Raw genomic sequence first — 13,693 nt, forward strand, 5'->3', positions numbered from 1 at the left:
GGTGATTGGGTTGGTTGGTTCGGGCGGCCCAGAGGTGTTCTCTGAAGCGTTCCGCAAGTAAGCGGCCTGTCTCACCAATATAGAGGAGGCCACATCGGGTGCAGCGGATGCAATAGATGATGTGTGTGGAGGTACAGGTGAACTTGTGGCGGATATGGAAGGATCCCTTGGGGCCTTGGAGGGAAGTGAGTGTGGAGGTGTGGGCGCAAGTTTTACATTTCCTGCGGTTGCAGGGGAAGGTGCCGGGGGTGGAGGTTGGGTTGGTGGGGGGTGTGGATCTGACAAGGGAGTCACGAAGGGAGTGGTCCTTGCGGAACGCTGATAGGGGAGGGGAGGGAAATATATCCCTGGTGGTGGGGTCCGTTTGGAGGTGGCAGAAATGGCGGCGGATAATACGTTGTATGCGCAGGTTGGTGGGGTGGTAGGTGAGAACCAGTGGGGTTCTGTCTTGGTGGCGGTTGGAGGAGCGGGGCTCAAGGGCGGAGGAGCGGGAAGTGGAGGAGATGCGGTGGAGGGCATCGTCGATCACGTCTGGGGGGAATCTGCGGTCCTTGAAGAAGGAGGCCATCTGGGCTGTGCGGTGTTGGAATTGGTCCTCCTGGGAGCAGATGCGGCGGAGACGAAGGAATTGGGAATATGGGATGGCGTTTTTACAGGGGGCAGGGTGGGAGGAGGTGTAGTCCAGGTAGCTGTGGGAGTCAGTCGGTTTATAATAGATGTCTGTGTTGAGTCGGTCGCCCGAGATAGAAATGGAAAGGTCTAGGAAGGGGAGGGAGGAGTCTGAGACAGTCCAGGTGAATTTCAGGTCGGGATGGAAGGTGTTAGTAAAGTTGATGAACTGTTCAACCTCCTCGTGGGAGCACGAGGCAGCGCCGATACAGTCATCGATGTAGCGGAGGAAAAGGTGGGGGTTGGTGCCAGTGTAGTTGCGGAAGATGGACTGTTCCACATATCCTACGAAGAGGCAGGCATAGCTGGGGCCCATGCGGGTGCCCATGGCAACTCCTTTAGTTTGGAGGAAGTGGGAGGATTGAAAAGAGAAGTTATTCAGGGTGAGGACCAGTTCAGTCAGTCGAAGGAGGGTGTCAGTGGAAGGGTACTGGTTGGTGCGGCGGGAAAGGAAGAAGCGGAGGGCTTTGAGTCCTTCGTGATGGGGGATGGAGGTGTACAGGGACTGGATGTCCATAGTGAAAATAAGGCGTTGGGGACCGGGGAAGCGAAAATCCTGGAGGAGGTGGAGGGCGTGGGTGGTGTCCCGAACGTAGGTGGGGAGTTCTTGGACTAAAGGGGACAGTACCGTGTCGAGGTATTGGGAGATGAGTTCGGTGGGGCAGGAGCAGGCTGAGACAATGGGTCGGCCGGGGCAGGCAGGTTTGTGGATTTTGGGCAGGAGGTAGAAACGGGCGGTGCGGGGTTGTGGGACTATGAGGTTGGAGGCGGTGGATGGGAGATCCCCTGAGGTGATGAGGTCCTGGATGGTCTGGGAGATGATGGTTTGGTGGTGGGAGGTGGGGTCGTGGTCAAGGGGGCGATAAGAGGAGGCGTCCGCGAGCTGGCGTTTGGCTTCAGCGGTGTTACAGGTCAGTGCGCCAAACTACCACCGCGCCTCCTCTTATCGCCCCCTTGACCACGACCCCACCTCCCACCACCAAACCATCATCTCCCAGACCATCCAGGACCTCATCACCTCAGGGGATCTCCCATCCACCGCCTCCAACCTCATAGTCCCACAACCCCGCACCGCCCGTTTCTACCTCCTGCCCAAAATCCACAAACCTGCCTGCCCCGGCCGACCCATTGTCTCAGCCTGCTCCTGCCCCACCGAACTCATCTCCCAATACCTCGACACGGTCCTGTCCCCTTTAGTCCAAGAACTCCCCACCTACGTTCGGGACACCACCCACGCCCTCCACCTCCTCCAGGATTTTCGCTTCCCCGGTCCCCAACGCCTTATTTTCACTATGGACATCCAGTCCCTGTACACCTCCATCCCCCATCACGAAGGACTCAAAGCCCTCCGCTTCTTCCTTTCCCGCCGCACCAACCAGTACCCTTCCACTGACACCCTCCTTCGACTGACTGAACTGGTCCTCACCCTGAATAACTTCTCTTTTCAATCCTCCCACTTCCTCCAAACTAAAGGAGTTGCCATGGGCACCCGCATGGGCCCCAGCTATGCCTGCCTCTTCGTAGGATATGTGGAACAGTCCATCTTCCGCAACTACACTGGCACCACCCTCCACCTTTTCCTCCGCTACATCGATGACTGTATCGGCGCTGCCTCGTGCTCCCACGAGGAGGTTGAACAGTTCATCAACTTTACTAACACCTTCCATCCCGACCTGAAATTCACCTGGACTGTCTCAGACTCCTCCCTCCCCTTCCTAGACCTTTCCATTTCTATCTCGGGCGACCGACTCAACACAGACATCTATTATAAACCGACTGACTCCCACAGCTACCTGGACTACACCTCCTCCCACCCTGCCCCCTGTAAAAACGCCATCCCATATTCCCAATTCCTTCGTCTCCGCCGCATCTGCTCCCAGGAGGACCAATTCCAACACCGCACAGCCCAGATGGCCTCCTTCTTCAAGGACCGCAGATTCCCCCCAGACGTGATCGACGATGCCCTCCACCACATCTCCTCCACTTCCCGCTCCTCCGCCCTTGAGCCCCGCTCCTCCAACCGCCACCAAGACAGAACCCCACTGGTTCTCACCTACCACCCCACCAACCTGCGCATACAACGTATTATCCGCCGCCATTTCCGCCACCTCCAAACGGACCCCACCACCAAGGATATATTTCCCTCCCCTCCCCTATCAGCGTTCTGCAAGGACCACTCCCTTCGTGACTCCCTTGTCAGATCCACACCCCCCACCAACCCAACCTCCACCCCCGGCACCTTCCCCTGCAACCGCAGGAAATGTAAAACTTGCGCCCACACCTCCACACTCACTTCCCTCCAAGGCCCCAAGGGATCCTTCCATATCCGCCACAAGTTCATCTGTACCTCCACACACATCATCTATTGCACCCGCTGCACCCGATGTGGCCTCCTCTATATTGGTGAGACAGGCCGCTTACTTGCGGAACGCTTCAGAGAACACCTCTGGGCCGCCCGAACCAACCAACCCAATCACCCCGTGGCTCAACACTTTAACTCCCCCTCCCACTCCACCGAGGACATGCAGGTCCTTGGACTCCTCCACCGGCAGAACACAACTACACGACGGCTGGAGGAGGAGCGCCTCATCTTCCGCCTGGGAACCCTCCAACCACAAGGTATGAATTCAGATTTCTCCAGCTTCCTCATTTCCCCTCCCCCCACCTTGTCTCAGTCGGTTCCCTCAACTCAGCACCGCCCTCCTAACCTGCAATCCTCTTCCTGACCTCTCCGCCCCCACCCCACTCCGGCCTATCACCCTCACCTTGACCTCCTTCCACCTATCCCACCTCCATCGCCCCTCCCCCTAGTCCCTCCTCCCTACCTTTTATCTCAGCCTGCTTGGCTCTCTCTCTTATTCCTGATGAAGGGCTTATGCTCGAAACGTCGAATTCTCTATTCCTGAGATGCTGCCTAACCTGCTGTGCTTTGACCAGCAACACATTTGCAGCAGTAATGCTCATTGCTCCTCACAGCAATTACTCAGTGACCAACAATCGATCAATCAGTGACAATCATACCTAAACATTCAGAACACTTCAACTCATCCTTACATATCAGTTGTACTAGCTCAAGGAGACAGAGGCAGCTATTCGATCATGACAGCTTTGTCATGTAAACACATTGTATAACACCTTGTGCTTTACAGGTATCCAAGAACTGCCACAGACCAAGCAATGAGGAAGAGCAGCTGGAACTGGAAAAGGCAGTGATGACAAAATGCCATTATTTCTTTTACAGCCACAGTCATTAGCTCAGGCAATTGGACTGTGTGTCCTTTAAAAGATCACAGAAGTGAGATCTACACATGGGGAGAAGCCAGGTATAAGATGGAAAATAAATGCTGGCCTAGTCAACGGCACCCACAGCCCGAGTGAAAAAAGTAGCATCTAGGGCAGGGACAAGGGGAGCACAGGCACTAGCTTCTCACAGTGTGAAATCACACACCGTTTCTGCTGCAGAATATTCAGATTAGCACTTCAACACCATAGCCTACAGAGAAAAGTTAATGGGTATGCAAAAATACCTCGGACTGTCAGACTTGCCAGAAAGCCTGCAATCAAGAAGTGGAGATGACTCCAACACTAATGCCAACTTACGCAGTACTTTGCAGAGTGAAGCCTATCACTTCCACTGTGATTGTGATGGTGAATGCTATTAATGTATAACGTAGAGCCTGATAATTCAGCTTTCACTGCGAAAGCCACCCAAATTCTGTATTGCAGCGGAGGTTCAGGTTTCATGTGCACAAGCTCAGGTTGTTGCCATTCAAACACAGACGGCTGCCACGTTCATGTTCACGTGTACCAGTTGTCAAAGGAGTTTGCAATTTATCCCAGCAGTACACGGATGTTTCTCCAGATTACTAGGATTACTGAAGAATAATCCTGGATGATAGGCAGTGGCAGCTGTAATTATCTTTCAATGACAGCAATCATACATCCACGCAAAACTGAGACAAGCCTTCGTTATAAACAATCAGCCGACACATCCCGCACAGCAATTGCCAAAGGCACAATCCAAGGCAGAGCACTATAGGGCCAAAACTTCTATGGGTCATTCTACAAGACCATGTACAGTTTTGTCCATGCTGAAAATATTAATTTACATTCCTTCTTTCCAGTTTTTTTCTCTCTCTCTTTTTCATAATGGCACGGAATCCTTCCGGCATTATATTTTTTGCAAATCACCAGTTAGCCTCTGAATTCTTGTGTAAGTGATCACTTGTTCATCTGAGAGTTTTTACAACAAACGTCAGAAAGCTGCCAGCAGAAGGCAAAGAGGCTATTGCCTGCAGCGGTTGAGGAAAAGCATTCAGTGGTTCCCCCCACTTTGGCCAGCTGAAATACCCATGCTGCCAACACAAGATTAGCTCAACAGAATCCTGACCATCGATCTGCATGGTTTAGCTTCTCAGATGCTGAAATGCATCTTGAAAATAAATCCTTTGCGCGCTGAAGGGAGTTTATACATACTATTACAAAATTGAGGGTAGAAGCTATAAAATTGGAGGCGATGGAGGGAATAGTGTCTCCATTTTGAAAGAACAGTCTTTATTTTGAACAATACAAGAGCTCTTCACATCTCTAATCAATGATGGAGCTTAAAATGATTATTGTTTTCCTAACTGACACAATGTTCATGGAAGGTTTTGGTTGGAAGAATAGACCATCAATATTCTTTGAAGCGATTAAGGCAGATCTGACCATCAACCATTTTTGCTGAACCTTGTAGCTCCTAGATTTGAGTTGTGATGATAGCTGCAGGGAGATTAATTGAGAAATGATTGGGATGAATCCATCAATAGTGAAGGTAGGGATTGAGATGACAAGACTGACAGATTTACTTGCAGTTATAAAGTATCCTTCACAATCACCAGTTAACCCAAATGCTTCATAGCTACAAAAATACTATTGAAGTGCAGTCATTGTTACAATGCACATAGCAAAACAGAGGAAAAGAAGCTGGGAACCTGGTAAGGATTTTAGTAGTTTTAGTCCAAGGTCAGAGACTGAACACACATGAGCTGGAGAAAAGCCAAGGGAGGTAAATTCTCACATAAGAGAATAAGACACTTGGGCTAGAGAAAAATCAAAGATCTAGATGCCAATGGAGAAGCTAAATTTGTGGGTGTTGGTGTTTGCGACTGATTTTTCTCCTCCACTCAACCAAAATGTTGTTAGCGCAAATTCCTGCTTGCTTAATGTTCATCCGGAGACGTAACCTAGAATTATTAGGTTGTGACTGGTGTGGCATCATCAGTACCAATGTTACATGTATAAGAGAAATCAATGACTTTCAAGGGAAGACAAGCTCAGATGGTAACTATGCCTCAGATTTGCAAGCACAGCACAAGAACTGCATAGGTTAAGCTGGTGATGTTCATATGGAATCATATATCATCTCAGCCTTTTCCTTATTCATCAAGGAAATGAAGAGCTTATGCCCGAAACGCGATTCTCCTGCTCCTCAAATGGTGTCTGACCTGCTGTACTTTTCAGTTCCACATTCTTGACTCTGATCTCCAGCACCTGCAGTCCTTACTTTCTATTACAGGGTTTGACAATTGGTCTGAACTGATTATCTCACAATCTTGGTTAAGTATTTCCTGAACAATGAGCATAATAACTTTGTATTGTTTTTCTTGAAACAATACTAATAATATTTGGCCACTCACTCAATAAAATAAATGCATCTTGCAAACATGGAGGAAATTGAGTAATCTCTCACTAGTCTATTCAATTGCTTCAGCAAGTCTCGACAACTACATTGGTAAAAACAAACGTACCAAAATTTTGATTAGATCAATCATTTCAAAATTCAAACCATTGAAGACCATTCGATATTCGGACCAACCAAGGGTACAAGCACCACATTCACAAACTTTCACTGAAACATGACCCTATTTTGCTGTAACAACCTCCTTTGTAGAAAAATACTCTGAGCATTCGAAAAGAATGCTTCCTCAGCAAATACTCCACAGGAACACTCTGGATGCTCCAGTTTCCAGAAATGTTACTACTTCAAAATTAATACAATTATTTATAATAAGACCGCTTAGGATGAAAAAGATTAATTTTAGAAAGCCTTCTGAACAAACAGATTCTTCTCAAGAGTGAAAGATATTTTAATTATCTGTTGAACAATTACTTAAACCATCAACTTATGAACTGGTGATTTCAATTACATTATGAATAACACTTTTGAGATCTGGAGTTTAAAAATTTCCTCATTGAAATGAGTGCCTTATTACTACTCGAACAGAATTCTGGGAAAATATTTTGCAACAAGTTGTGTTAAAGGAAAAAAAAATCCATTTGAGCACAATTAGCATTTCAATTTTTACGTATTCTTTTAAAGCAAGTGCATCAATTTTGGGCAATGCTGTATTTAATCTCTTCGCTGTCAAATGAAAACAACTCACCTTCATATGATCTGAAGAAACAGTCTGATGGATTATCAGCGAAATGACCCACAAACTTTTCCAGTAATTCTGCAAGTACTAAAAATTTGAGGAAATAAATAAAAATTCCTGGACACCAAAACAATGTTTGCTATTCATAAAAAAAATTCTGGCTAACATACCAGAGTTTCTTTTTGCGTGAAATTTAAAAATCTTTGTACAGTGAGATTTAATGAATTTATTATTGGAAAAGAAAAAGGATGAATAATGTCTTTTGGTATTCAATTGGTTAGAGTGGTGCCAGAAAATTACTCAATAGAACCAGAACAAATTAAAGTGTATAAAACAATTAAAACAGTGAGGAAAGAAAATGAATTAAAAAGTAAGCGGAACAAATTAAACGTAGAGAATTATTTGAAGAGTTTCATTTTGCTATTTGAAGGAATTGTACTTTAACCAAAAAACTCTGTAGAATCAGTTATTCATTAGTAATACTAAAGACTTGAGGCTAAGGTTTTTTCTTGTTCACAGTGACCATGGGAGGGAATGATATTGAGGAGTGGCATTCAGGAGCTACCTTTGGACATACTGGAGCTTCGATGAACTGGTATCAAAATGATTCAGACTTTGTCAGGGTCTTATTTTGTTTATATCTTATCCTTTCTTTATTCAGAAGTTAGGATGCACATGTTAATGCCAAAATCAAGGCCCCAAAAGAAATCTTTTATGTACTGATTTTCACAGTCTCAGAATATCCTAAGCACTTCACAGTCAATTAAGTACTTTAGAGTGTAGTCACCAACATGGCAGGGGAAACTTGTCAATTTCCTTACAGCATGATTGCAACAATTTAATTCTTAACAAGTAATCTTTCTATAATATTGATTGAGGGACAAATATTGGCTAAGACATTGAGAATAACTATTCTTCTAGGTATTGTGACATGTAATCTGTTACATCCACCCGAAGGAGGCAAACATGACCTTGGATTAATGTCTCATTCCAAAAATGACACCTCTCATGGGTGCAGCATTTCCTCACTAATCTCACAACCATAAGACATCTCAAAACACAGAAAACTGCTACAAAATAATGGCCAGATAATCTGGTTTTAGTGATGTTCAGTGAAGGACAAACATTGACCAGGTCTACAAAATAGTGCCTCAGGATCTTGTATATGCACCTGCAGAAACTGGTTGGGCCTCTGTTTGATGTCTCATTTGAAAAACAGCACCTTAGATAGTGCAACTGTACTGCATTGGAGTTTCAGTCAGACAATAAAGTTCAAGTTTCTAGAGCGAGACCTGAACTTTCAGTTTTTTAACTGTTTACCTCATCAGAACACTTGGCTTATTTTGCAAAATAAAAAGCCTGTCAGTAGTCAACAGGTTACTTTTTTTAAAAAGTAGATCCATTCTAGTCACATTGACAGAAAATATATTTACATTCCAGTTTTTCCTTTACAATGCTGCAGGTATTTGGTAAAGATAATTCACTTTTGTTAACACTTTAGGAAAATATTGTACTCAGTTCCCAATCTAAACTAACAGATCAAAGTTCTTAAATTAGTTTTCTTAATTCTTACATTAATTCCAATTCATTCTATTTTCCAAACTCAAATTGAACTTATTGTCTCATGCAAATTGATATTTATTCTTAATTCAAGTAGATGTTGCAAATTGTTTTATAAGTCACCATTAGTTCTAATTGAAATTCTCATCCTTCTTCTTAACTAAGTTCTTCGAAATTGAATATCCTTTTCTATACCTTATCCACTCACAACTGACCACTCCCAAGTCACAGAGCATGAGCCTGATAATGCTTCAATATGTTTTGACTCAAACCTCAGAAAAACATCTCATTGTCCCAGTAGCAATTTTTCTAAAAGCCAGTCTTATAGTTGGAGTAGGATTGGGAGAAAGTGAGGACTGCAGATGCTGGAAAAGCACAGTAGGTCAGACAGCATCCAAAGAGCAGGAGAATCAGCATTTGTGTATAAGCCCTTCATCAGGAATAAGCCTCATACTCCTTGGATGCTGCTTGACCTGCACGTTTCAGTAGGATTGCCAATTTTGATCCAATTGTGCAAGTTCTCATACATTAATCCACATCATACAACCTATTCGACTTATTAGTTATGTGTAATTAGCTTGCCCAAGTCTCTCATGCACTGAATATTTAACTTTCAAGTAGTTAAGAACATGACTACACAATTAATTTTTCAATATACTGAAAAGCTGTAAAGAGGACTAAAAGCACAATTAGAAAATCTAGATTAATAAATTTCAGAAGAAATCTTCTTTGTGCTGTGGGAGTGGGAGAAGGGGGAATCTGGGATGCGATAATGATTGCAGGGTCCCTCAGAGTATGTCCCTCACTTCCGTAAATCTCTGGGTTATATGTTTTTGACAGACATCCATACCGCACCACTGATGGGAAATCCTTGTCAGATAGTTTTATGAGGATGACGGACAGAAATACTTAGCTGTTATGCTTGACCATAATGTGAATAAGACCTTGTTGCCAGTCCAAAAGGATGGTCTTATTTTTCTTTTGACTAGGTTACTAAAAAGTCATAATTCAGCACTGACTCCTGAAATGACTGATTGTTTTATACTGGGCAACAAGAAAGATAGCAACGCATTGGGAATCAGTTTACATTTGGCACGATTTCAAGTTGAAGACTTCAGCTTGGGAGGTTTATGGGGAAGCACAATAGCTGGAGATTTACTAAGTTACTGAATTGTACAGATAGCTTAAAGAAACAGGATTTTGGAGAAATTCAGCAGGCCAGGCAGCATCCATGGAAAGAGAAACAGACTTAAATGAGTCTAGATTCTAATGAAGAGTGATATGAGGCTCAAAAAATAAATATGTTTCCCTTTCTACAGATGCTGTGAGGTTTGTTTCTTCAGTATTTTGCTTTTATTTTGCACTCCCAGCTTTATTCAATCAGAAAATTTACAATTTATTGCTGAGTCCTGGTAGGACTCCATAGTCTTCTCGAAATCAATTGAAATGGTCACAACGATCTTTCTGCTGTAATAATAGTTTTTCATTGTAGTTTTAAAAAAAGGATGCATTCTAAACCAGTGGAATCTCTCAATATTCATGAACTACATGTCAGTGCTGCAAAAATTTAATATGAAAGTTTTAAAAGTGTGATAATATTTATTCTTGTGGATTTGTTACTTTAGGATTTTTAGTCTTGCCAAAGTCTTGAATTCAGTTTAGTTTATCTTTGAATGTGGAATGCAGGAAGCTATTGGTATAATTTAAACCAAATGGTTTGAATGTGATTAAAACAAAACTGATCAATCTGAGCACAGTTTTAATTTAAAAGGAAAAACACTGCCATACCATTAAATTTATAAACCAAAGTGACTACTTTTTAAACACAAAGAAATTGACGAAAGGATTGTTGTAAAAAAATAAAACTTAAACCTGGAGATGATATTGTGAAATTCCCTTTGAAATTATTGATGATTGACATATATTTTGTGTTTAAGTAAAAGGCTAGTCACTACATAAAATTACAAATGTTTGTAGTTTTACAGAAATGTGTACTTACTGCTTCCCTTGATAATATCAGGTTTGGATTTCATGATTCTACAGAACTGCTTTTTACAGCTTTCCAGCCAGTCTGTTTGCAACTCCAAATTTTTCAACAACTTACTGAGTTCATTATCTAAATAAGAATATCAGTTATTATTAACATCATACAATGTTATTTAATACACAAAGATAAATACTTGCACTTATACAGTACTTTTCACACGCATGAATTCACAACATGTATTACAATCAAATACATTTGAAGTATAGTTTCTAATTTATGAGAATTTATGAGAAAATGATGCCGCCTTTTCTTGGTGACGTTAGTTCAGTGACCAATATTGACCAGGATACCTGGAAGAACTCCTCTGCCCTTGTGTAAATTCACCTATGGGATCTATTAGGTATACATGAGGGGAAAAATAGTGGCTTCACTTAACGTTTCATCTCTGACAGCATAGCATGGCCACCATACAGTAAAGTCTTGAATTCATGCTCAAATCTATGTAGTTGAACTTGAACCCACAACTGACTCAGAGGTAAGAATACTATCACAGTGTGAAAGTAGATATCTAACTTTGGCACAAATGTGATTAGTTTAAAAGGCAAGCTAAGTAAAATAAAATAAAATAACTTGGTAGGTTAATATAATTGAATTTTGGATGATAATAGTGAATTGAGCCATTTAAAACAGAGCAGTTCACAGGGGAATTTTGAACAAAATGATCTTTATGCCTCTTTATTCTTTCCAAATCAGTTATGAAGGTACTTTCAATGTGAAATATTAGCTGTTAATGATGGTATTACAATTCCTTACGTTAAATTTAGGAGCAATGACTTCTTAATCATGATCAAATTGATTTGGGGCTCAGCACTTAAAAGGTTTCCAGGTTAAAAGTTATATAAAAATACAAGGAAAAATGACCCATTAATAAATTTTTTAAAAAGGCATTTCGTATGATTTTACATTTGGTCTAAACAATTTTTCTCAAACTAATTTAAATGCAACATACACACAGGACTTACTGCTGTGCAGAAGGGGAGAACATTATTAAGTACAGCAATTATCAATATGGATGTTTTCAAGTTCCTATTTCTGATACAAATTTGATTTACTGGAAGGTATGTCCTCTATTATCTTGCTATAAAAAAACTATTAAAATTCACTCTCAGTTTTGTAATTTGATATTGCAAATATGTTTCCATTTTGGATGTAGCTTATTCTGGGAAAATGAGGTATTTCCTAAAAGAGGCAGGGTGAAATGTGCAAAAGAACTTTGAGTTTCTGCCAGTGCTTCATTTGTCAAATGCCTAAAATCTGACCCCTCCCATATATCGGAACAGTACTGTCCATCTACTCCACCTAGACTTCTCATTATTCTGAATACCTTTATCAAATCTTCTCATAATCATCTCTCAAGTTGGAACAGTCCCAACTTCACAAATCTATGTAACTGAAATTGCTCATCCCCAGCATTCTCACAATACTTTTCTATACCCTGTCTAATGCTTTCATATCCTTTCTGAAGACTGGTGCACAGAAAACATAAACTAACCAATGAACCTGTCATGAATGAAACTTGAACGTTTTGTGTGGATTTAAAATAGTAATGCAATAGTCATTAGAAACACTTATGGAACCTTTGAATTGAGCATAGAAGCAAGAAAGTACTGGTAAATCTTTAAACAGCTGTGTTAAGTCACAACTAGAGTACTTCATCCAAATATGATCATTAATTTTATGTAGGAAATGAGGCTCTAGACAAGATGTAGAGGTGATTTAATGGAATGGCTCTAAGATAAGGGATTTAAGCTATAAAGTTAAGCTGGAGAAAGTAGGGTTAATTTTCTTGGAATGAATGTGATTAAGAGATGTGATGGGTGTACAAGATTATGACAGGTTTAGATTGGGTAAACTGCTCTCATATCAGCTGTTGGAACAAGGATTACATCTGTGGTGAGAAGGTTGTTCCAGGCTCGTTAGTTAAAAGGTTTAGACAAGTAATTAACACAATAATGATTGCCAGCTGTCAAAATAAGGTATTACAAGAAGTGCTCAGAGTTAAAGGGTAGTCCTTGTCTGGTAGTCGTACTCAAGAGGCAGTCACTTTCTTCACATGGAGATGGACCAGAAGAGGAGGAAGACCCAGGGAAGGAATTCACTAGCACTTCATCTAGAAAGCAGGATGCTGTCATTACAACTTTGAGATCAACACACTGCCAATCTCCTGCCTCTCCACTCATGTACCATCCTCAATTGTCACATGTCTTTTCTTTTTATCTAATTAACTGAATCATATCTAAACTGCTGCTAAATAAATTTAACCAACTATCTGAAAATTCCTTACAAATGATTGACTGTATATATTAGGAAAGTATAATCACAAAATCAAAATGCAATTACTCACGTAATCTAACTTGGAAGTATTCCAATTGAAGAGATTTGGTCCATTGTTATACTGTAGTTCAATCCAGATATTTTGCTAAGTATGGTCCCAAAACTCTAAAACTGACCGAGACTGAACCAAATGGCTTACAAACTTGGCATTATACTTGTTCTTGAGATCAGCATGTAACCAAGGATCTTAAATTCCATTTATTTCTAACTCCATAACATTGCCTGATATTGCCATTATCTCAGCTTATCTGCTACTGAAACCTTCATCCTAATTTTTAAATTCTGAATGGTACAATACAAACTTGTGTTACAGTTCTTTTGAAATTTGACACAGTTCTGATAAACTTTCCTGCTAAAACAGCAGTGAAAAAGTTCAGACAAATGCAGCTAATATTTTTATATATGATCCCACTCTGTAGTGACAGGATACTTGAATAAAGCCAAATGTGTAGAGGTAAAAATAAACAAAGGTGTTAAATCTACTTTATTCCAATAGAGTTTCTGCTCATTTGAAAAACAACAGCAAAGTTGTTTGAATTAGCAAGATGCATTGGTATAAAAGCATGTTAATCCTTCCCTCATGCTCAATACCTAACATCAACACTTATCTGCTTTAGGATTAGTCCAATATTATGATCAGTTCAGGCTTCCACACTCAGTTAACCAT

General features: G+C 41.6%; 1 protein-coding gene across 3 annotated transcripts in view; it reads right to left on the bottom strand.

The window, feature by feature from the left end:
- Nucleotides 1-13,693, bottom strand: part of tbc1d32 (TBC1 domain family, member 32) — a 254,565-nt gene that overhangs the window by 72,773 nt on the left and 168,099 nt on the right. For all 3 annotated transcript variants that reach the window (XM_060850904.1, XM_060850896.1, XM_060850912.1), the window contains 2 exons: nucleotides 10,645-10,761; nucleotides 7,095-7,172 (listed from right to left, as the gene is read on the bottom strand). In XM_060850904.1, the coding sequence (XP_060706887.1) occupies nucleotides 7,095-7,172; nucleotides 10,645-10,761 (195 nt within the window). The remainder of the gene's footprint in view (nucleotides 1-7,094; nucleotides 7,173-10,644; nucleotides 10,762-13,693) is intronic.

The sequence above is a fragment of the Hemiscyllium ocellatum genome, chromosome 3, assembly GCF_020745735.1.
Source record: "Hemiscyllium ocellatum isolate sHemOce1 chromosome 3, sHemOce1.pat.X.cur, whole genome shotgun sequence".
NCBI classification, from domain to species: Eukaryota; Metazoa; Chordata; class Chondrichthyes; order Orectolobiformes; family Hemiscylliidae; genus Hemiscyllium; species Hemiscyllium ocellatum.